Below are 23,550 nucleotides of genomic sequence, written 5' to 3' on the forward strand. Positions count from 1 at the left end.
TAAATCATGCATTTATAGATTCCTCCCACTTCTACTACAGTAGGAAAGTCCTGGCTAAACTCCGTATTTGCTTTCCTTCTCCCTTCAAAGAAGCAAAAGCCTTCCACACCCCCGCGTACACCTCCCTCCACATGGATAAATCTTTTAAAAAAAAAAAAAACAAGTTTGGAAAAAAGCTTGTCTGACACTTGCATGAAAACCCTTACACAATCTCAGTTCTGTGTGTGACAGCATTTCTATTAAAAAAAAAAAGTACTATGCAGAAATTCTTTCCACTAAGTCTTAGTTTACACAGGGATAATGAGTGATCAGCAGAGGTCATACGCAGGGCAGATATGAGTGGAATGAGTTAAAGATGACTTTAAACACAACACTTCAGCATACCAGAGCTTCATACGCCACCGTAATCTTCAGGCTTGACAAGCCACGATCAGAAAAACTGATCACTCCAACAATTATCTACCGATTTACTGAGATGTCTGTTAGATGTTTATTAACCTTTTTGAGCTGAGATTCTCATGTAATGTGAGCTAAAACCAAAGATCTTTGTTATTCTGCACACCTTCTTTATCACGTATCATCACCTGCATCCTACCCTCTTCTCACGTTTAAGAGGAGGTGTGCTGTGATCGTACAGGTAGGAAACTTACAGAGAACACCTAATGAAAGTATCAAACATCTGTACTTTGGGTATAACTTCTAATTTTTTTAAAAAGTATTTGGGGAAAACATCTGCCTGTTCTTAAAAGTAATGGGGATTTTAGTTTGCATGTAAGTGTAAATATTAAGATGCTATAATAAAAGGGCTTCATTCTCATCTATCATGGGATTACTGAATATAAAGCATTAAGAGCACTGCCCACCAGCCACCCTAGAAAGCAAACAAAAGAAGCTCCTCCTCATAACCGTTGTTGTGGGAAACACCTCCTCAGCACTTTTCAAAAGCACTAGCCAAAGCCTTAGATTCTCTTAGAAATAATAAAAATCACTGAATTTGGTCTGCCCTGAACTTGTGAATAAAGCAGATTCCCAGCTCTTCTGACACACGCCCAAAGCAACAGCTCATCCACTCACATCAGCCATGACCGGCTTCAAACACCCAGCCCCGGTGTTTAACAAGAGCAAAGGATAACCAGGTGAGCTAACACATCTACCCTGCCTTCCACACGCAAATGCTGCTCCGAAAGCCATGCCAACTTGCGGAGCCTTGCTCATAAATCACAGCCCTGTTTCACCACTGCTCTTTATTAAAGGCGATATTTATAGCCCTGAACGATGGCCAACGCTGACAAGGAACATCTGCATTCTGCTAGAACCAGCACACTGCAAGAGTCAACGTTACCACAAACCACCACGAGTTTATAGAGAGAGGAAGTGCCAGCATTTGCCTCTTAGTGAAATAAACAGTGCAGGAGCCCTAGGCTTCTGTTTTGCCTCTCAGGGCTGCCGTTCGGATGTGGAGAAGGAACACACAGCAAGAAGAGAGTGCTAAAACTAGCCAACAGAGCTGCGTAAGAAACCGTAACTTCCAGCTTCCCTGACTCTGGGCTTCATCCTCGTGGGGAGTCCCCGTACACATTATTAGGTCATGGGCTTCCTTCAGTTATTCTGGCAATGAATTAACTTGTTACACAATTAATAAGTGCACAAAGGCGGTCAAATCAATAATACAGGTTGTTTGTAACATAAGCCTCGTGTTCAGGGACAACGCCAGGCTGCTAAAATAAAGCAAGACTCCAATTCTCAAACTTTTTATGTGGTAAGAAGACAGTGCCCGTGTCGCTGAATGCTTATTAAATATAGACACCTGATTACAGCATGACTACTGCAAGCTGCCTTTTTAATGTCCCCTCCTGGACAGGGGTCTGCAGGTCTTATAGGGGGAGGGGTGACATCTCTTCTTACCTCCGACCTCTGTGGGCGTACCATTTTCTATCTGTTCCCACCACCAAACACAGGCATTAATACCTGCTTATTTCTGCAAAGTGCCTGTAATGGACTCAAACCAAAGGCTAGGAGTGACCAAGGCTGCAGACCCCCCCCCGTCTTCTGCAGTCTGCAATTTCTACGCATAATCAGTCCACAGCAGCACTGCTAGCTACACGGAGCCAAAAGAGGGCTTTATGATGGAGAGCACGACTGGACGCAGATTTCTCATGCAGCTTTACTCTTTATCACATAAAAATGAGAAACCTTCACTGACAAAAGTAGGCTGAAAATGTCGTAAATTATATCTGCCTAATCCTGGATTCAAGGCCAAAAGCGACTGTAACAATAGCACTGGTAATTGCTTGCACTGCAACGCTACTGTTTTTCATCCAGAGACTCTCATATTAATCTCTGCTATCAGAAAACAGAGAAAAGAGAAGCACAAAAAAAAACCACACAGGTCTCTTCAGTCTCACCATGCATGAGCTCCTCAGGTTCTCCGCTGAACATGCACATGCTCTGGGCCACCACATCCAGCAGAAACTACAGCAATTTAATAAACAGCTGCTACAGTAAATTCAATACCTTCCAACAGCAGCAACCACCCCTCCACGCTCATGGATAAAACACATGCAGACTGTAACATCTGTAAAGCTGCTTTCCCATAACACACCTTAACAGCCAGGAAGGGCCTGAAACATTTAATACTGCTTTCTTTATTTATTCCATTATCGACCAGGTCTACAGGAACCTAACTCCCAATGCCAAGGTATCTCAAATGTATCGTGCTCAGCACTTAGTACACTTTGCTCTATTTAAAAGTCTTCCAGATTAAGGTGATTTTTTGGTTGGTGGGTGTTTGTTTTTTTTTCCCCTCAGTGTATGCAAAACTCAAACCATTCGCAGCGATGCTGGAGACGGTCAGTAAATGGCTGCAACTTTCAGGCAACAGCAGAGCAAGACCACTAACCTAGTGGCAAGGATACAGCATGTTGTCTCTCACAGAGGTTAGACCTCCCAGACTATTAAACTGCAAAAGGGAAACTTTAGCATGAGTACCTGCAGTTTCAGGTGCATTAGACCTCGGCACACTCTTCATTTTGAGCTAATCTGTCAGGAAAGAACTCTTTAAGGCAGACTAAGTCAGGCATTTGCCAGCGAAGTCCATCAGAGCAAAACAGAGCAGTTATTAAAAATAAGGAAGGGTGGAGAAGAGTTCTGGCTCACTGAAACCAGGGCCAGAACAAATGTTGCCTTCAGCAGGAGCACGGCATCCGCCAGGGAACCAAACCAGGTCTGATAACGCTGCAACACAGCACTGTCCCTCTGTTTCAAATGCCTTCACTCCAAGCCTTTTCCTTCTTTCGGTTCCAAAACAGCCCCCCACCAGCAGCTCTCATGTCGCAGCGCGGCGGGGGTGTCAGAAACACAGGAGCAGTGGGATGCCACTGACACCAGCCCGGATTGCAGGGGGAGCTGGCTTTGCCCTGTGAAACATCCCGCCCCGAGGCGAGGAACCCCTGCCCTGCAAACTGCCAGGGCAAGGCTCAGGCTCAGCCAGAAATCTGCTTCCACGTTTCGGAGCCGATCGGAAACAATCTGCGGCACCAGCCGAGTTGTGTTTCAAAGGAGCTGACAAGCAGCGCTTGGATGGGCAGGTTTCTGAAAGGAGTACCCCAGCCCCAGAAGGAAAGAAATCCCGGCAGCACAAGGACACGGTGAGTCAGTTCCTGCTACAAGTGGAGCGATCACGCAGACCGGCTGGGAGCTGCTTCGCTGCAGCTTTGCTACAGCTCTGAACCGGGTTCTTCAGGGCCAGCAGCGAGCACAGAACTACGTCAAGCAACAATTCACCGTGCCAGTTACCTCCACTTCCAGGGCTTTTCCAAAATTCAACCATAGGAAGGGGGGGGGGGGGGGGGGGGGGAGGGGTTGTGATAAATATATAAATAAATAAAGCCTTTTCCTGGCAGATGACTCGCTATGCAATTTGACTCCGAATGGTTTAAACAGCTTTGAAGTCCTACGTACGGATTCTCTTCAAAGACACGTTTGAAGTAGATCACTCTTTGAGGACTGACACAGCTGCACTGTGCGGCAGCTGAGTTCAGTGGGTGTCCCACGAGCACAGCATCCGTGAGTTCACATGAAGGGAGGACGGCTTCCACAACCCAGAGCACCCGCTGAGGATCCGTTAAAGAGCACCTAAGCTGTCTCACACTACGAGGAGAGGAGCAAAGAACAAATAAACAAGCAAACAAACCCTGTAATCTGTTATCGGTTATCAATAAATGCGTATGCGAAGCCATTTCCAGGAACTGAAATGAACGCTGCTGCTTAAAAATAACCTCTTGCTCCCTGTAATCATCTGCCTTTTTCTTTGATTGAAAAAATTCCTGCCGATCATAAACAGGGAGCTAACAGCTAATATGCTCAGGAAATGCCATTTCTGGTAGGCTTACACTGCAGCAAGTCCAAACTCTATCTTTACAGGACCGCAGTGCTAGGACACAAAGTCCCACCACACACGGGGACAGGATTACAATCCTTCCGAGAGACAGCGTGTCCTTTATTACACAGACTTGCTGGCTCGTTGCCACCTGAAATACAAATGTTTTGCTAAAAATACTTTAGGTTTGATTCTCTTTCAACCTCAGGCTCCTTACATTGCTGTGGCAGGGGCTGCAGATGGCACAGAGGCTGCCACCACGTTAATGCCCCTCTGCATGGAAAGTGAAAACCTGTCCCACTCCACAGAGGGCGGTGTGTGCTCTAACAGCTCCCTCCACCAGAAGCATTTCTGTCAGCTGCATTCACACCTAGGCTGGGTTAAACCCCTCCTGACAGGCACATCAGGACAGCCCCACGCTCAGCCAGGAGATCCAGCCCACCTGACACCACACGCGAGGAAAACCAGACCCGATGCACTAAATACTGGCTGCCTCCATCCGAAAAAGCTCAGCACCAGCGTGACATCTCTCCGTGCTGCTCCTGCAGGTTCCCCCGGCACAGGAGCACACCTGGGAAGCCCGCGAGGTTCTCCCCGCTGCTCTGCCCGGTTGCCTCCAGCAGCCTCCCTCCACCAGACCCGCTTCACGGAGCCGCACGTGAGCCCCGTGTGTTCGGGCTGACTGCTTGGAGATGGGTGCCAGGAGCGCGTGTGTTAACAGAGCAGCTGGCCCGGCCGGTCCCCTGGCAGGGAGGAAAATAGACTTGTAAAAATTCGGGCGCTGTGCCTTCCCCTGCAAGCTGCCGACTGAGCACTTAGGTGCGGGCAGCATCACTCCACAGCAGAGTTGCGTTGCGACCCTGCAGTGAAACAGGCTGCCCTTCTTCAAAAAGAACAGATAATAATAATAATTAAAAAAAAAAAAAAACAGACTTCAGCAATTAAAGTGGGGGGGGGATAACAAAAAAAAAAAACAACACAACATCCCACAGCTCACCCAGCTGTGCTAATGAGGCGCCCGCACGCTACATGCCCCGCTCTTCACCGGCGCCGCTGCATCGGCTCCGAAGCCCTGCATGCCTCCTCGCCGCCTCCCTCTCTCCCGGCAGAAACCCAGAGGAAGAGAGGTGACCCGCAGTAATTCGGAGGGGGCCTGACCGGCAGCCATACGTGGCTAATGGATGAGACAACAGGCTGCGCCTCGGCACTGGCTCGGGGCTGGCAGAGGTTTCGGTGAATGGAGGCTTCCTGACCTACATGGCTTTGGCTTTAATGGAGACATGCCAACGCACGCCAGCTGAGAGGCTGAGCCGCCGACAGCCACTTTATACTGAGCGCTTTGTGCCATGAACTTATCGGCTGCCACGCGTTTTTCTTTTCTGTCTCCGTCGGCTCTTGGATTTTTGTTTCGTTTGTTTTATTTCTGGAGGAGGCTGGGACCTGAAGAGGCGAGGAGTCAGCAGCCCTTTTTTTTTCCCTAAAACAACAGTTTATTTAGGAGCTAGAAGCAGTTTTACAAACTTTTGTTTTTTTGAAGTTACTGATCTGTGACACAAATCCTCATCTGCCAAAATGCTGCCACCAGATTCAGAAGAGCTACAGAAATTTACCGCTGCAGATTACGCCTGGACTGTCTTTACCTGGATCTAACATGCCATATCCACGCTTCTGCATTTACCAACGGCAGATGCAGTAGCCCACATGCAGGCAAATGCACTCCAGCACGTGCTTGCCTGCTCTCTGGCTGCAGACACATTTGATGCGTTCAATCTTCTGTGACAACAACCAGCAATACTCCTCAGAACACATTTCCTTACTCTGGACATTTTTCTTTGCATTTTGAAGGAAAAAAGATTGGGTAAGATACAGTTTCTGCAACTTTGAAGAGGCACCTGAGAACACAACAGCCTCGACCCACCGCCAGACAGGTTCAATGGTGATTTCTGCTCCCCTCGCTCACTCTGAGCCTTTCCAGAGTACAGTCCCATTCACCACACTGTTGCATCACTCCTTCTTTACAAAAACGATGAGCTTATTTCCTAATTGCTGAAACTGCAGCTGCTGCTGCTGTCATTGTAGTGATTTGAGAAGTAGATCCCATTTTTCTAAATGGGTATTTTCAGGGGAGAGTTGGCAGAAAAAGACAACTACAGAGAGCTCCTCTTCTGCCACACGCTGCCAGCAGCAGGAGCAGCAAGAAGCGCGACTGACCCATCCATCACAGCAGGGCCAGCTCGCCAAAACTCGCAGACCCAGGCAGCCAAAAAAGACACCAGCTTGAGAGGAAGTTGCAATTGCTCCCAACTACGCTGCTTAAGGGCACACCCAGATGAGAGGATGGAAAAACCAAACCCAGCAATGGGCTGTGGTGAACATTGAAGCACCCAGCACTCATCTGAACACCGTTCACCACGTGCTTCTCCATACTTCCAAAGCAGAGGACGATGGATGGCAACACCTCCTGAGAGCCCCAGCTCTCCAGGGTCCCTGAGTTCATTCTGAAGCGAGGCGTTTATGAAGGACAAAAAGCAGCCACTTAGGAACATGCAGACCTTGGGTAGATTTCATGCTAAGTGGAAAAAAAAAAATATCAGCCAAGTCACAAGGGGAGTCTTCAAACAGGAAAAGTGTCCTACCAGGCTGCTGCTAGAGAGACTAATGAAGTTAATGAATAAAGGTTACACATTAAATACGCAAGTAATGAGTCTCACGTTTATACTGAAAATCAAATATAAGCTAACACGGAAAAAAAAAAAAAACCAACAACACAAAAAAAACCAACACGAACACCAAAATGTGAACTGAAAGCCAGCAGTCTAACTGGCATACAGAATACTGATAAAATGGGAGGAAAATTAGGAGAATCAACCAGGAGAGCAGAATCAAAACTGTGTTTTATCTATCAACAAAGTTTACTGTCTCCAAAAAGGAGTATGCAGGGTACAAGTAAAGAAAGTACTGGAAATGACCTACATGCAGAAAAAGGAAAACAGCTGGAAACTACTACAAGAATTTGAGAGGCCCAAACACTCAGTAATCTGACAATCGCTGGGAAGTACAGCCTACATTCATGTGCATTTATTCTGAGAACTACCAGATTGCTTTAAGGAGTTTGTTCCCCACCACCACCCCTTGAACTATGGAAGAACACATATGTGACTAAATTCAAGTTTGCACTGCTAGGAAAAAAAAAAAAAAGAATAAGAAAAAAAACACACAACAGGACTTGCAAAATTTGCTGAGCAACAGCAGTTCTTTGAAGATGATGGCAGGTGGCAAATAGTTAGCATTTTTGAGGATTAGGAGTTGCAATACAGATTTTTTTTCTTTTCTCTCTGCATTTGCAAAAATCCTGGGCTATGTCCTACCAACAGAGACCACACCTTCCAAGACAACTCAGGAAGACAAATGCCAGAAGTTGGATTTTTTTCCTCCTTTCTTGTTCTGATATGATCAGAACATAGAAAGGAAGAGGGAATGCAAAGTCTGCTACAAAGAATGCAGGAAGGTGACTAAAACAAATTCTCTGTTTAAAGTTAGAAAGTATAAAGATTATCATCACAGAGAGAACCCCATGCTTTTAGACACAGATGTTCTGTTGCTCACTGTGTATATAGATAGCAAAGATACCTGAGGAGAAAGTGAGTTTTATCTTACTGCTTTGGAAACACCTTCTTCCCACTGTGATATAGCGTGAATGATTACACCTACTTTGGACCATGCAAATTCGAGCTCAGCAGCACCTTGCAAATACTCGTCTTTCCTGCCTCTCTGAGTAAGACTAAAAACCAGATGCTGAGCCTGAGCCCCTCTCTTTCTCAACATGACACACCAAACTGAGACAGGAGGAGTGCCATATCCTGGCATACAGGTGTCTGCAGGGACTTGCACGCCTCTGCGTGGATAGTTTGGAGGTAACAGGACTAAATGCAGCCCATACACAACATTGTTATTGCCGCATGCCCTATGAGGACCCCCGTGGTGCTCTAATACACGGAGAGGCTATCAGTCAGGTCCAAAAACTCACGCACACTCCCCCTCCTCCCAGTTCTCCCCCCCCCCCATCTGGGGAAACTCAAGCCCACCTCAGCAGCAAAAATTTGTTTTTTGCCAGAGGTGAGTAATACACAACTACAAAGGAAGTTAAACCCAAAATAATGACAAGAGCTGAAGTTGTTCCTGAAAGAACACAAACACCACGCACAACTACCTCAAGCTTCCCCTTCTCCTTTCCTCTGAGCCAGACGCAAAAGGCAAATAAGCTCTGCTGGTAAAGGACTGCTTTCCAAAGCAAGCCAACCTGTCCTTCTGCAAGGACCTGCACGAAAAACCTGCAGGCCAGCTGGCATCCCACCTGTCCCAAGGAAGCACCACAGGTCCCCGTCAGAGGAGGCATGGTCAGCATCACACGGCTTGCGTGGGGACTTACTGCATTTAACCATGGCTGGCAGCTGATAGGACAGCAGGGACGAAGTATCCGGACACGAAGAAGCCCATAGGAACTTGCAGCCCGCGAGCCTTTAATCATTTTTTTCCCTTTTTTTTTTTTTTCCTAGTTCTGAAGGCATGTGACTGGCCTTCACATACCAGAGCTGACCCCTCCCAGAGCCAGTGATTTCCTAAGAGCTGAAAAGGATGTTACCCTCTCGCTTACTCATTAGAAGACTTGGTTATGCGTGTGCTGTGCTTTAAAACCTCACGCCATCTAGGGTCCGTGTGTCATTAATGCTCAGGATCCCTCCACAGAGACCCAAAAGGCCTGTGGTGCTGACTACCTGCTCCCAAGACAACCTCACCACACCTGCTTCTCCTTCTGTGATAGACACACTGCATGCAATTTCCAGGTGTAAGCCATTAACTCTCTTACTTTCACATCCACCCTCTCCTCCTGTGCGGGACCAAGAAGAGCCGTCAGTATTTCACAGTCTGTTCCCCCATAAATGAGCGCTGGTCCCGGGATGTGTACTCCCCCCTACGCACTTTCCCATGCGCTTTTTACATCACCGAGATACCAGCACACAGGGAGATGCACAGTGTTTGGTTTTGCTTTTTGTTTGCTTTCAGCTGGAAGCTGATTTCAGGAAGAAAAAAAAAAAAAAAGGCGGGGGGCAGGCTTATCATCGTGCCTGACCGTGCAGTTTTGCACCGTCCCCCTCGCAAGCACCCTCCCTGCAGGGCTGGCTGCTGCCGCTGCTCCTGTGCCCGAGGAGCCCTCCGGTGGCTCGGGGCTGCGCTGCAGGACAGCAGCTTCATGGAAAGCGTACGATGCTCAGGCAGCAAGAGGCAGGTTCTCCGCTGAGGCTGTAACATCCCCGACGCCGGTACGGTTTTGCAGTGCTGTGGGAAACGCTGTCCTGTAGCAGAAGGAGTGAAGGGTACCTCACGAGTGTCACGCGTGTGGACATGCGGGTGAGAAAAGCAGTTCAGGGTTGCTTCAGGCAACACAATCATGTACTGTTATTCCTCTTAGGAATAGCACCTGCAGTTCAGGCAGGTATTTCTGGTTCAAACCAAGCATCACGGTGACAGTCCGCCTCAATCCCCCCATAAATAAATCCCATGCGACCCCCAGCACACACGCTGCACTCCTCAACAGCACACGACAACACCATGGCTCTCCTCCGGCTCCCAACAGTACAGCATACATGATCTGCCAGCCATCTGTGCCCTGGTGTAATAAGATATAATACTAGAATATCACCGTGGGGGTGTGGTTAATTGAGTTATTGTCTGGAGGATTATCCATTTGGGCACATCTGTGGCCGGCAGTTCTGCTGCAGCTACGCTCCTTATCCGTACCTGCCGTAAGAGAGCGAGCTCTCAGGGTTTGCTCTTACCAGCACCTTGCAGATTACAACAGTAGGGCTTTGTCACAAAACCACTGTTGTGAACGTTTCTTTCTTCTTTTTATAGTAAGGGAAGGGACTGGAAAGAATTTTTAAAGGCCTCTCTTGGTATTTCACTATGGTTGCAAATTTAAACTCAATCGAACTTCATTCTGCATGAAATTCATACTAAATAGGCAACCAACATGATCACAAGCATTACCTAAGCTCACCTTGTCTTCATTGTAACTTCTGCCTCAATAAGCCAATGTGGACCTTACTTGATGGTACTTTTCACTATGCGGGACACTTGAGGCTACAACTATGGGGTATCAGATCAGGGTTTGTATGTGCTGCTTGTCTTCCACTACTCCAGTCTTACGGCAATCTTAGGTTTTAGCGGAAGCAAGAGCTGCCAAGCATCAGGACTGACCTCAGTTTCTGGCTCTAAACTCCTTGTAGCAGATTAGCAGTCACTTTTTATTAATTGGCACCAAGCAGCTCAAAGTTGCACAAGATTTAAACACCCTTTTTCACCATCTTTCACACTTGCACAAAAGGACTAAAACACATAAAAGATCTCCTGCCACTCATGCTCTGGAAAACTTAGACTAGACTAGTCCTATCTAAGGGAACAGTCTAAGGGCTCTGAGATAACAGCCTGTCCCTGCAGGATGGCAACCTGAGGCATCTTTGTCATTTGTGAGGCCTCTCACCCCTCATTACTGCTGAGTAATAAAAAAAACATTACTGCTTTTGGCTGTATCTCCCCCACTTTGTGTGTTGCTGCCTTTCAATATCCTCATCTCCCTTTGATCGACACATTATGAGGGAAGTTTGCTCATATAGCGAGTTTATATAAATACACAGCATCTTCTGACCACTTAGCCCAGTGCTTATTTCTCACATAACTCTTCTCTTACTAGCTTTCTCTGCCTCTCCCTTTACCTAAACAGAGATCTTCAATATTTTTACAACACTCCTTCCTCTTTCAGTCAGTTGCTACTGCACTAGTAAAACAAATCAGTTAACTAGCGCAACTGCTAGGACGCAGTGGGAGCAAAACCTTGTCCCAGCTGAAGAAACCAGCAAAATTCCTGCTGGTCTCACGAGAGAAAAAGCCATGCCGAAAGACACATCTATAACATCCAGATCATAAGCCGTATTTGGACAACTTGTCCATGTGCACCAGATTTTATTTTTCCTAAAATTGCTGTAAGCGAATTCAGTTGTAACTGGAGATGAAGAGTGTTTATTTATAGCAGGTACCTAACTCCTCCAGGGACAAGTCCCACAAATGCCACAATACAGGCCAGCCTTTTATTGATATAACTATCACAGAGACACCTACAAAAAAATACGTAAATTTGTACTTTCTAACAAACAGCAGGTTTGGATGGCTCTTTTCTCTTCCGCACCTGACTCTGTTACACTGAAAATCATTTGGTGTAGAAAACGTGCAGCGTGCAGAGTCATAACTACACTCTGAGACAGTCTGCTTAAGTACACAGGCATCAGAATAATTAAGCACACACACACAAAGATCATCCACTACTTTTACCTTTCCAAATGGGGAACTTCTGTGACATCTCCTCTGAAGAGTGTCTCGCTTACATCCCTTAAACCGTTGGCGATCCCTTCACAGCAGCTCTTTGCTTCCCCGTCAGGGGGAAGCTGAAAGACATCCGTCTGTCCCGAGGCTGAAGTCCGTTCTAAAAACTGACTGCCCTCCTTCATGCGTTGCTGGATCATCGGAGTGAGTGGCATCTCGAAGCTGAAGTAGCTATCGGGCTCCGAGTATAGCGTCTCCAGTGACTCTGCGCTATAGTATAAAGAGGCATTGTCTAGGATGTTTTCAAACTGCGAGCTGTACAGATCAGTGGAGACGTCAGAGTGCCTCTGTCCAAGGACATCTTCATATCCTCCCATGGCTGCTTCCCCCTCCTCCATGATCCTAGAAATTAAGCACAAACAGCTCTTTTCAGTTTGGCAGCTAGGTTTGGACCTTAGAGCAGACCTCCTTGTTTTCCGCCTTTCTGGACAGAAAGGTCTGTGCTTCGTGCAGAAGACCACACCATGGATGATCCACCAGCACCTCACACCACCTCCGCTCACAACGGGCACCATCTCCCTCTCCACTCTGTTACAGTCCTAGGGACATGAAAGGAAACAATCTGATGAGCAAAAGCACTGGGGGGGGAGGCATGATATTGCCTAACAGTTAACATCAGCTGCTAATGCATTCATGAAATCATGAACTCTCTGCTAGCACCATCCCTGATGGCCAGGCCAGAGCCACAAGCCCAGCCAGAGGCTCTGGGGGGCTGGTGGGGGCCTCCAAAATGAGAGGGAAGCAAGAGCCCGGCCCAGAAGCCCCATGGGCCTGGCCCTCATGTGGCACCAGGAGGGCAGAGCACTGTGTATGGTTACTGGCTATTTTTTTGAGCTTTCCTTCTAGCTGAGGGAAGCCAGCAGCTTTTCACATACATTCGTTTTGTCCAAAAGCTGAGATCTGCTTGCCCTCACCCAGCAGCAGGGCCTGAGGCCTGGCAGCGGCAGATCTCAGATGTTCATGGCGTCTGTCCGCCATCAGTGCTGAAACCATCGCGGTACCAGGCAGTAACCAGAGCAAAGTCCTGAGGGGCCCAAAGGGCTGGGTGCTCCCCGATGAGCCCCGCTGGCCTGCCCGCAGCTGTGGGGCACCCCGCACCCCATTACAGACATGGTCAGGAGCAAAGGGCAAGCAAATCGGGACGCTCTCACAAAGAACAGCCTGCAGTTCATAAATATACATAGATGAATAGGTAGACAACACAGAAAGCACATCACTGCATTTACCCACAAGTGACTTTGGCTAAATGTTTTCATTATCCAGCCTCACAGAAGTGCTCACACTGTGCTTGCATGAACTTGGCCCGAAACCAGAACATCTAGCAAGGCACATATGGCCAGGCCTGTGTGTTGCCTATATGTAACTATACGCCATCCTAGCTACACCTGCCAGAGCTGCTTCATCACACAACCATTACTGGGCAGACTGGAAGAGACACTTTCACACTTCCAAACCTGAGTTTGATTTCCAACTCCAGCAGCACAGTGTGGACAGGACTCAGTCCACTGGCCACCACTGCACACTAACCATTACCATTTCCACCATGCTGCAGACAAACATCAGTTGCCACTGATGGCAAACCAGCAGCTCCTAAAGGGGTAGGCAAAAGTCCCGTGCTTGCAGTAAGAGACACTCATCCAGCGCCCCACAACCCCCAGAAGCCATCTCACCTGCTCTGGCCTCTCACTAGCACAGTGGTCTCCTCCTCTCCGCGGTTCTTTTTGTCCTTCACAAAAACTTCATCCTCCCCACTTTCATCAAGCAACGCCAGAGGAGCAGCTCCACAGGCAGCTCCCAGCCTGGGGTCTTCCCAGACCTCGCTCCAAGCACTGTCCGGCAAGGTAACCAAGCCCGGGGAGACCATTGGTGGCACAGGGTGGCTGGATGTTTTGGGGAATGCCTTCCTCTCCACGGATGCGGTCTCTAGCAGCGAATGCTTCTTTCTGTTCTGCTCCTCTGCTTTTTGCAGCCATAAAATCTCCACCCCTTGAAATTCTACATGTTTGCTCACAGCTGCCTCTTTAGAGAGCCTCCTCTCAGGACCGATTTGCATTTTGCCTTGACTGTACGCTGAAAACCCCTCGAAATGCGCCCACCCCTCCACTCTGCTGGCTGCTTCCAGGTTCGTCACAGATGGTCTATGACAGCTTGTCTCCTCTGCTGTGTGGACCTCCTCAGTTTTATTACTGGTGGCTTGCAAGGACTCGGACTGCTTTTCTCCAGTCCATATTGCAGCCAGATCTTTCTCTACGATCAAATGCATTTTTTCCTCAGCTGTTCGCTCAGATGGAAGAGGCATGTCTGAGGTTTTTTCCTGGCCTGCTGGAACTGGTTCTCTGGCTGCCTGCACATTTTGGCTGCCAGGAACGTTCTTTTTTTCCATGTGCGTCTCTGAATCAAGAGAAGTATTTGCTCCCTCTTGCACCTTTGTTGCTTCTAGCCGTCGAGAGATTTTCATAATCTCTGGCACGTTACCCACAGGTTGTAAGTCCTCTTCTGCAGCACGCAGCTGCGCTGCCTTAGCGTGAGCTCTAGACTCGTCCACAGAAGCCGCAGGCTGAGGAGGCCTGCCAGGTACCTGGTGACCGTCCCGTCCTTCTGGGCTGCACGTCACAGGCTCTGCCTGGCCCTCTGATGATGTCCTCAGTGCGTCTCCACTTGGCTCTATAGTGCCGTACTCTGGAAATTCATTGATGATGGTGTGGGGGAGCAATGTATTACTTCCATGGCCACTACCTGCCAAACAAAAAAATTAAAAAAAGAGTGTGGATTTATCTACTGTGTGCACAAGCAAAAAGCCTAACCACCCCATCACAACCTTCTCAGAACAGAGCAATTGTGTTTGTCCCTGCAGGGAAAATACCGTTCTGTTTAACTCATTTCTGCATGCTCTCACACTGCAGTTATCCACAACTGGTCCTCTTGCATACGAGTTTTTGGGCAGCCCTATGTTGGAAGCTTGAACTGCCGAGGAAGGAATGCCAAAAATGTCTGCTACACTTCAGAAAGGGTCCCAGTGGCCCATGAATAGTCTGAGGCCACACGCCAAACACAAAGGCTGAAGGAAGCAGATATTCAGAAATTTAACATCCATCCACAGCACGCATCATATTTAGTGGTTTCACTTAAAAAATACTTCTAGGTCATTTTCACTTATAAAGATGAAACACCAGGAAGGTAATCAGCCACACCCCATATATTCCACAAAACCAATTAGTTGAATTATACAGCAATTAATGGGCAATTAAACTTTCTGCCAGTACTACCGTCCTCCTTTAACAACTCAGGTAAGTGAAGGTCACGTTGCAGTAATACACGCATCCTGAGTAGCTCACATTTTCTGCTAAAAAAAGTAAATTCAGTGCTTCACAAAAAGCTCAATACCCCTCCCTCCTCGTGCTGTTTTTCAAACCGATGTAAACAGAGAGGGAGAGAAAACTGATGGTGGCATTTTCAAAGGAGCCGAGCACCCAGTGGCTCCCATTGTTCTCGGGTAACACAGAATCAGCTGTTCTCAGAGGGACCCATGGATAGCACACTGACGCATATCTGGCCACCTGATATTACAGTCCAAGCTGGAGCTGAACTTTTGGAAAAAAGCAGAAGCAGCTGCGTTCACTGCACACTTCTAGAAAGACCTAGCCTGGAGTTTACATTACTTTAAACCAAACAATGAAGGGGCAAGACCCAAACACCTACTCCGAAAAATGTCAAGAGGGACAGCTCTGAAACCACACACCCACTTGCATCTGGACACTTTGCCCTGCTTGGGGGTGCATCACTGGGTGCTGCTCTGCAAACCCATGCCCGTCTCCTCTCTGAGCTGGCCACAAGCCATTGCTGAGGGGGAAGCCATATCGCTGTGGTTAATGATTTTCAAGGTAAAAGGGAGGCTAATTTAACGTGAGTTCAGCACCACACAAACATGGCTATATATCTGCCAGTGGTTTATAAAGACAAGGAGAAGCAGGTCACACCTGGCAGCTAACTAGCCAGTAGTTCTATCCCCAGGGTAAATACCACACATAGTGTGTGTGTGCATGGGATCAAAATGACAGACTCGGACTACACCAAACCACAGCCTCTTCCCTAGTACGTTCTCCAGAATCTCCATGCTTTTGATTTAATCACTCCAGAATGAAACTTCAGTGGGTCGGGTTTCACCTACATGACTCAGCTGCTGTTGAGGACAGTGCCTGGGCAAAGCAGGGACCTCTGCTGCAAAAGTCACACAGCCTCTGACCAAAGAGAAAGGTCCCATGAGGCTGTGAGGAGCAAGGATGCCCTGTCCACATCTGCACTGCTAGCCTGCCTCTGTCACAGAGTTTCCAAGCCCACAGGTGTGGGTGTACCAGATGAGTTTGAAGAAGACAGTGGTATCTTTTCTCCGCACAAGCATCTCCAGGCACAGTGTTTTTTCTAAGTGACTGGGAGCCCCAGATAAACAGCCCCCAATGTACATAAATTTGGTTGCACATCCACACGATGCTAGGGTGCTGCAGCATTAATGCCAGTTGCTGCCCCACCACTGTAGATGTCAGTAAACCCCTCTTGGAGGGCTCAGCTCTACCTACAGCATCTCTTAGCTTGCAGACCCACCAGAGGGGGTGCCCCCCATGGCAGATGCCCCTCCAGCCCCAAAACCCCAGCACCTGGGGGCAGCACATGGCCATGCCCCCACCTCGGCACATCCCGAAGGAAGGCAATGGGAAGTGCCCACACGAGTTGGAGCCCCACGCCTCTCTCTGACCCACACACCTCTCCAGGCCCCTTGGAAGGAAGCCCAGAGCATCGGTGTCCCCCCGGCCCCCCACAGGGCTGGGATGCAGCCAACATGCACTGGAGGCCAAGCCCCAACAAGGCACCGCACACAGCTCCTGCCAAGGGGCCAGGCTCGTCTCTGCTAATTGCTATCTTAGCTTCTGAACTGACAGGAGGGAAAACAGAGGAGGCCTTATTTCTGGCAGTGAATGCCGCACACACTCCTGCACGCCCCATCCATCACCGATGGCCGCCGCTTGCAGCAGTGAACAGTCCCAAACAAGTTTCTGCTTTGCTTCTCCTCCTGAACGTCTTTCACAACCTACTCCGAAGCAAACACAACCCTCTGGCGAGCCTGGTACACTCAGGAAAAGCCATGAGTACAGAACACACAGGCACATAGAGACGTACAGGAGCTTGCCACACGTGCAAGCTGCAAGTGTTTCACCTGGGCACCTTCACAGTACAAACTTAAGGCCTTTTCTACCCTGAGGTCACAGCAGCTATGCTCTGGGAGGACTTCTGCTGCTGCAATATGTGACCGCAAGCAAATGGGATTCTCGCCTTCCCAGCATCCTGGAGAAACATTGCCTAATTCGGTGCCTGATGAAAAAAAAAATCAAATGAGGCACCAAAGCGACAGCCTGTTCCCCCTGCGTCAGGTAGCACCACACACCGCGCTGCTGAGGCGCTGCTGAGGCCTCTGCTCCTTGCAGCACACCACCACCGCCACCTGCTCCTGGAAGGGGCAAAGCCTTCCCCGTGGCTCCGTGCACCGCTTCAGGTGCCCGAGTCTGGAGGAGCTTGAGCTCTTTAAGGGAAACTCCTCCCTTATTCCCATCCACCACCACAGCATCATGTCTTGCTGCAGCTACTGGCATATCCTGTGCAACCCCATCCCCCAATATGACTGCATTACAAACAAGGCTAGAAAGGCAACAACAAAATTTAAGGACCGCACTGAAGATGAGCAGGGAAAAAAATACCCACCACCAAACAAACAATGAAAGGACACACACTCTCAGGTAACACCAATTTCTACTTTGAATTGAAGGTGGCTTCTTTCAACAAAGCAAAAAAATGAAAAGGAGAGAGAAAGAGCTAAAACAGCACGGGGGCGAGTGGCGAGAAAACGGGCAAATATAACCTAACAGCAGCTGTCAGCCTTTCTTATGACTAGAGGTTGAAAGAATTCATGACTTAAATCAGGCATAGATATGATATTTCATAGGTAAATAGCCACTCCATTTCAATCAAGCTTGTCTACAGCATAATAAAAGGAAATTCTAGGAAGCAAAACACAAGTTACAAGCATAGACAGACATTTTGTTTACAGGTACATTTTACAAAAGAATGGTGTGTGTCTCTCTCTCTATACAGTATATAGATAGATAGATAGACAGATTAGCTAGCTAGAGAAATCAGATATATTTGCTTGAACAGTCTCCTTACTCACAGAGGTTACTGTAGCTCCAGCAGTTACCCATTGGTCAAAGAAATAAAATGCACAGATCATCAGTTTATCTATAGCGATACCAGCTAATTCAATTGCTGCTGTTCTAGTCAACTGGAATCAAAATAGTTTCAAATTTCCTGGCAGCTGCTGCCCTGCACTGCACACAATGATGTAAATGGAAGCTTTCTGAGTATTATGAAACTGATGGGGGAACTGCAGTCTCATTCAGTCTATCGCCGGAGCTAAGGAGTCCACCTTGGCAGCTTGCAGGGGGAAAAAAAAATCTCCTCCAGCACAGGCTGCCTGATGATATGCCAGGGAGATGTTTGTGCTTAACTGCCGGTTATTATAACCGCGTTCGTAGAGGAATAAAGGGGCAGAATGGTGATCCTGAGAGTGGCGTGCTGGCTTCAGAGCAGAAGGCGCCTGACGGCATTTCAGTGTTACCGAGCTGGAAGGTTTCACACAACAGTGCAGGCATCTTGCATTTTATCTCTCCACAGCTCCTTGCGCTGATCACTAGCAGCACATAGGTGAGACTGCATGTGGAATCATACCATTTATCTTCTCCTGTTGCGGGCATGTATTGCCTTTATTTGTAAATGGCAAATTAGGGCCGTAAAAACAATGGGTGCACTGCAAGGAAATGATCTCTGGGTGACAAAGTTTAATGAACAGATCACAGCAGTTACGGCACGGTATCATTCCTGCACCTTTCTGGAGAGGGGGAGCCACAGGCATCGTGCACTCCCTCGGGCAGCAACTTCAGTGGTAACTAAAACTATTTGGATTTATAAAGCTGTGCCTGCGCAGGCTGAGCTGGAGCGGCCCCTGCCTGTGGGAGAGCAGGGATGCTGCCACACCACCGTCAGCAGCCCTTTTGCCAAATGATGTCATTCTTCGTGCCGTTGATAGTCCTGTGTTAGCCAAAGCTGAGTGATTTACACGATGCAAGCACTGAGGATTTCTAACCAGACTGCAAATGACCATATCTTGCTGCACGCACTGGGCGCACATGTTTCTGCAGCTTGCAGCCGCTCTGGGCTTTTGGGCAGCTTGCTCACCTGGGGAAGCTGGAGCCAGGCCTCCACCAGCCCATCAGCATTACGCAAAAAACAGCTTGGTGGAAATACAGGAGCTGACAGAAGTAGGGAGAGCAGGGCGAAGGGGTAAGGGAGAGGTGCCTATAAAGTAAGCACAGGTTAAATGCCACTGCCACTTCCCCACTTGCCTTAGCAAACACACAGACAGTGGAGGTGAGGGGAGCCAAGGATACAGATGAGCCTATGCATAAGAAATGACTATGCAGTCTGGGATCCCTCACCCCAAAAAGAGAGGACCAGAGAGGGTCACTGGTGAGCCCCAAGGGCGCAGACCCAGTGGTGGCTGACAGCTCAGAAGTTAAACTGACCGGCACAGGACAGGACACCGTCCATCCAGCACTAGCAAGGACCAAGTCATCCCGTGCTGCTCAGGAAACCTCTGACCTGCAGGTTGCTGGAAGAAGTTACCAGAGAAGTACGGCTCTGTGTAGTTCTTACTTAGTTCCCTAAATTCTGATTTTTGGCCACAAGAGGCTGCATTAGGTGAACCTTCAGTCTGCCACAGGACAGCCACTCCAATACCAGGTACATTTACCAAGAGCATCTCCACCAGCTCCTTCAGCTCCGGCTCCTGCAGTCGGTGATGATGTGACAGGCAGGTTGTCACTGCTTGAGAAAGGAAGACGGAGGAGATATGAGTGTAAAGCCTGTCCACAAAGAAAGCAATGACGAGAGCAGCATGTAAAATATATGTGCGTGTGCATGTGTGGTTTTTTACAATTGCAAGTCTTCTAGCTCTATTCCACATCACGTGCCTTCTGATGGAAAGCCTTAGGTAAATAACATTGTGTCTCAGTTACATATGTCTTCTACAGATTTTAGCCATTTCCCAGTGGTAAATGGGGTTTGGAAGCCTCCGGTGTAACTCAAACCACACTGAACTAAAAGCCCTCCACTGGGCACCTCATCGCTCCCCAAGCTGCAGGAAAGAGGGCACGCTGCCGCGGCAGCTCGCGGGCCCACAGTGAGCTCAGAAGAGGACCCAGTCCAAAACTAACATACAGCACGTGCTGGGAGAGCTTAGTGTGAGGGATTATCCACTACAAATTGCTGCATGGGCCACAGATGGTCAGTGAGATAGCTTGGTCCCCAGAGTCATTACCCTGGAAAGCGAAAGGGTAGACTGAAACAGCTGCTAGCACAAGGGGGAACGGGAGGGAATACAAAGGGAAAAACTGGGCTCACTACCCTGACGTCAGTGGGTCTTGCTATATGCAAAGCACTTCATTTCTTCAAAGGCACACCGCCTGCAGTGACAGAAAGAACCTTAAGTTTTGGTTTAAAAAAGTTGGAAAATATAAGCATTAAGCTCAAAATTCAAATGGCAAATCCGAAAAGAATCCTAAATTTATAATTTTTCCATTGCTGTGATTTAGAAAGGAAGCTCCTAACAGGTGATTTTCCAAGTGCAGATAGATACAGTGATATCAAGAAACATTTAAAAAGCTCCCTAAGAACCTCAGGCTGAAAGCACAAACTTTTGGAGCAGTGACAACCCACAGCTCCTTTGACACTCACTCACAGCGCCTATAAAGTGAAGACTTTGTAGCTCCCTGAATCCACCTGCATTTATGTATTTAAAATATTGTATTTTTAAAGAATCTTTTTAAAATCCTCAAAAAGCACTTTAAGTGGAAAGATATTCTCAAATAAAGAAACCACTCCAGACTTCAAGGTAGAAATGACGGCTTAAAAACAAAAAAAGCGAAAACAAAAAACACAATTGCTTACCAATCTGAGAAACCCTGCGTCTTTGCAGCAGCTACTGAGGAAACTAGACACACTCCTGTGAGAGGATGTCATTTATTGCATTTTGAGATTCGGGATCAATTAGCTGGGCTAAGAGAAAGCTGGGTAAGCAGTCTTCAAAGCACCCCAGGAGCTGGATATTGAGTTATGCACACAGCTAAAATAAAAGTAGGGCATAGAGGGACGTGCATTTCCCAGGTTCAGAGTCTTTGCTGCTAAAGGTGCAGCTGGACGTTGCACGGGTACTCTTCAGCAAGCTAGCATGGTGAATGAGACTCCCTTCCTCAGTAAGCTGAATGGTGGTCAATAAACAACGCGGGGGTCCAGAGCAGAAGGCGCTCGTTAAAGTGTTGAACTGTGAATAGGAAAGATATTTGCTGTACCATGTTACATTTTACAGTGTGGCAACAAGCCAGAATTTCATCTACCCATGTAATTTTAATTAGATGTCTTCTACATGTTCATTATCATGTCACCTTTAGCAGCAGGATAGTACACTGTTTCTCCAAAAGCCTTTAGAGATAAACCAAGGCTACAACACGATAGAGGGCTTCCGTCTGTGTGCTGCCTACCTCCTTTGTCTCAAAAGATGACAGGGCTGTAGCAAAGGAGAGAAGCGGAGCTGATGGCGAGGATAAGTGACGATGCAGCTGTGCCCCACCGCATCCACATACGGCCGGTCGATCAAGTCAGCCAGCTGAGCCCCTCCTTTTGTGCCTCGTGGACTTGGCTTTGTTGTTCTGGGAAAGCGTTTCTGCTCAGCCGCTGCTGAGCTCGGCCTGCACCCCATATGCTCCGGGTGTCTGAAGAAGGCCAGCCACCACCAAGGGGCTGACAGCACCACCAGGCCCCCAAATATTTGTGCATTTGGCGTCAGGGCGTTCCGCTGCTCCAGCCGGCAGCCCACAAATGGGGAGGTAATTACTGCCTCAACTCTGGCATTTCCTAGCTGCTGAGTGTTTAATTCTGCACCTTAAAAAAAACAATAAACAAACAGCCCATGTTTTAACTATTATTTGTGCTAAACCCTTGGCCTTCAAACAATTTTGTTGTTTACTGAGTCAAGGATGTGGTAATCTCCTCCCTGCAGCTGTAGGTTATGATAACTTGAACTACCCAGCTTTCAAGTGCAGGTCACAAGACATGCAATTTCCTCCTGCAGAGCCATGGACCTCGCGTAATGCCTCACTGCCAGCCAAAGAAGACAGCAAACATCAGGGACAATTAGGATAAAATGTAGTGATACCACACCACCACTTAAAAACTCCTGCTGGTCTTCATTGTGTCAGAAATGGCAGTAGAGCCCCAGAAAGAACAAAAACTAAGCTTACAGATTCAAGAAGGCTCGTCAGAACGATGGAATTTCAATTAAGAGCGTGTGGGCACCACTGGTTTTAGCTGTGCAGGAATCCAGTCTCGCATGTACCCCTGTTAAATGTTGCAGGACATACCTAAAACGAATATTTGACATACACATCTTCACAGGCTCTGGTCACTGCAACGTAGACTTGCAATCAGCAGCCCTTCAACCCTCAGAAAACACTGTTTTGTACCTTTACAGGGAAGCAGAACTGCAGAGGAAAACAGCAGCCCAGGGTGCCTAGACTTTCAAGACTGCCTGGAAATGCGAAGGAGCAAGAAAGGAAAACATGACAAAGGGTGGTGTTATCGAAATGGACAGAGATGTGGTTAAAGTGCTGGGGAAGACTGCAGTTAGCAATCCATGCTAATATAAGAATGATGCAGTATGTGAGCAAATTTGATGTAAGGGAAGTTTTAGAGTGGGAAGGTGTCACATTATGCAGTGCTAGGAGGATGCAGCAGAGCTGGACATGCATGACTGGAAGTGATGCAGAGAAAGTAAGCAAAGCAGAAGAGCAAAGGTCAACCTAGGAAGTCAGCAATACAGAAAGGTAACGGGGTAGCTTTCTCAAGGCTGCTTAAATCAGCAATATAGGGCCACCGTCTGGGTAATGTTCTCAACGGGACCCTGCCTGAGCTGGGAGGTTGGACTAGATGATCTCCTGAGATCCCTTCCAACCTCAATTATTCTGTGATTTTGTGAAAAAGGGTGTACAAAAAAAACAGCCACTATGTGCTTCCTTAGCTCCTGAAAGAAGCCAAAGAAATCCTAGAGCAAATGCACTCATTTCCATGATTTAGGTTCAGGAATGGGTATGTGGCATGGGTTAAGGTACATATTTCATCTTCTTCTGCGTGTCAGCTCTGGCACTGTTTGACCATTGGAAAGGTGATTCAGCATGCACTGCCAAGAGAAACTAAACCTTTTTTTTAGACCTTTTTTTTTTTTTTTTACTCCATTTTTGCTGGCTTACACTTGCTAAGAAAACAGATGAGCACAAGAGCTAGCATGAGACAATCCGTGGCAGCATGTGGCTGGGACCATCTCTTTTGGCAGAAGCAAGCTGTTAAATGAGCTCAGTTGCCTCATGACACCTCACTGTACACAAAACAGCAAGTGACAGGCTTTCCAAAAAGCTATTTGTTTCACCAGGAATTCAAAAACAAGCTCCTTCCAGCAGCTGTTGGGAAAGACCAGATTTGCATAGCAACCCGGGAACTACTTGTACAGGGTTTTTTTTGTGAAGAATGAGATTATACACTTAGTTACAGAGGAGGGGTGAAAGCTTTCCCCTCCTAGAAGT

General features: G+C 47.8%; 1 protein-coding gene across 9 annotated transcripts in view; it reads right to left on the bottom strand.

The window, feature by feature from the left end:
* PSD3 (pleckstrin and Sec7 domain containing 3) overlaps window positions 1-23,550 on the bottom strand; it is a 110,762-nt gene that overhangs the window by 69,313 nt on the left and 17,899 nt on the right. For 6 of the 9 annotated variants that reach the window (XR_010827833.1, XM_013188265.3, XM_066988480.1 and 3 more), the window contains 2 exons: window positions 13,486-14,551; window positions 11,765-12,157 (listed from right to left, as the gene is read on the bottom strand). Coding sequence is in view for 7 of the 9 variants with exons in the window: in XM_013188265.3 (XP_013043719.1) it covers window positions 11,765-12,157; window positions 13,486-14,551 (1,459 nt within the window). In the remaining 2 variants the exon portion in view is untranslated. Of the gene's footprint in view, window positions 1-8,732; window positions 8,938-11,764; window positions 12,158-13,485; window positions 14,552-18,032; window positions 18,079-23,550 lie in introns of those variants that run through there. The other 3 variants (XM_048051480.1, XM_013188267.3, XM_066988482.1) reach the window with 3 other exon arrangements.

This window comes from Anser cygnoides, chromosome Z (genome assembly GCF_040182565.1).
Source record: "Anser cygnoides isolate HZ-2024a breed goose chromosome Z, Taihu_goose_T2T_genome, whole genome shotgun sequence".
Classification (NCBI taxonomy): Eukaryota; Metazoa; Chordata; class Aves; order Anseriformes; family Anatidae; genus Anser; species Anser cygnoides.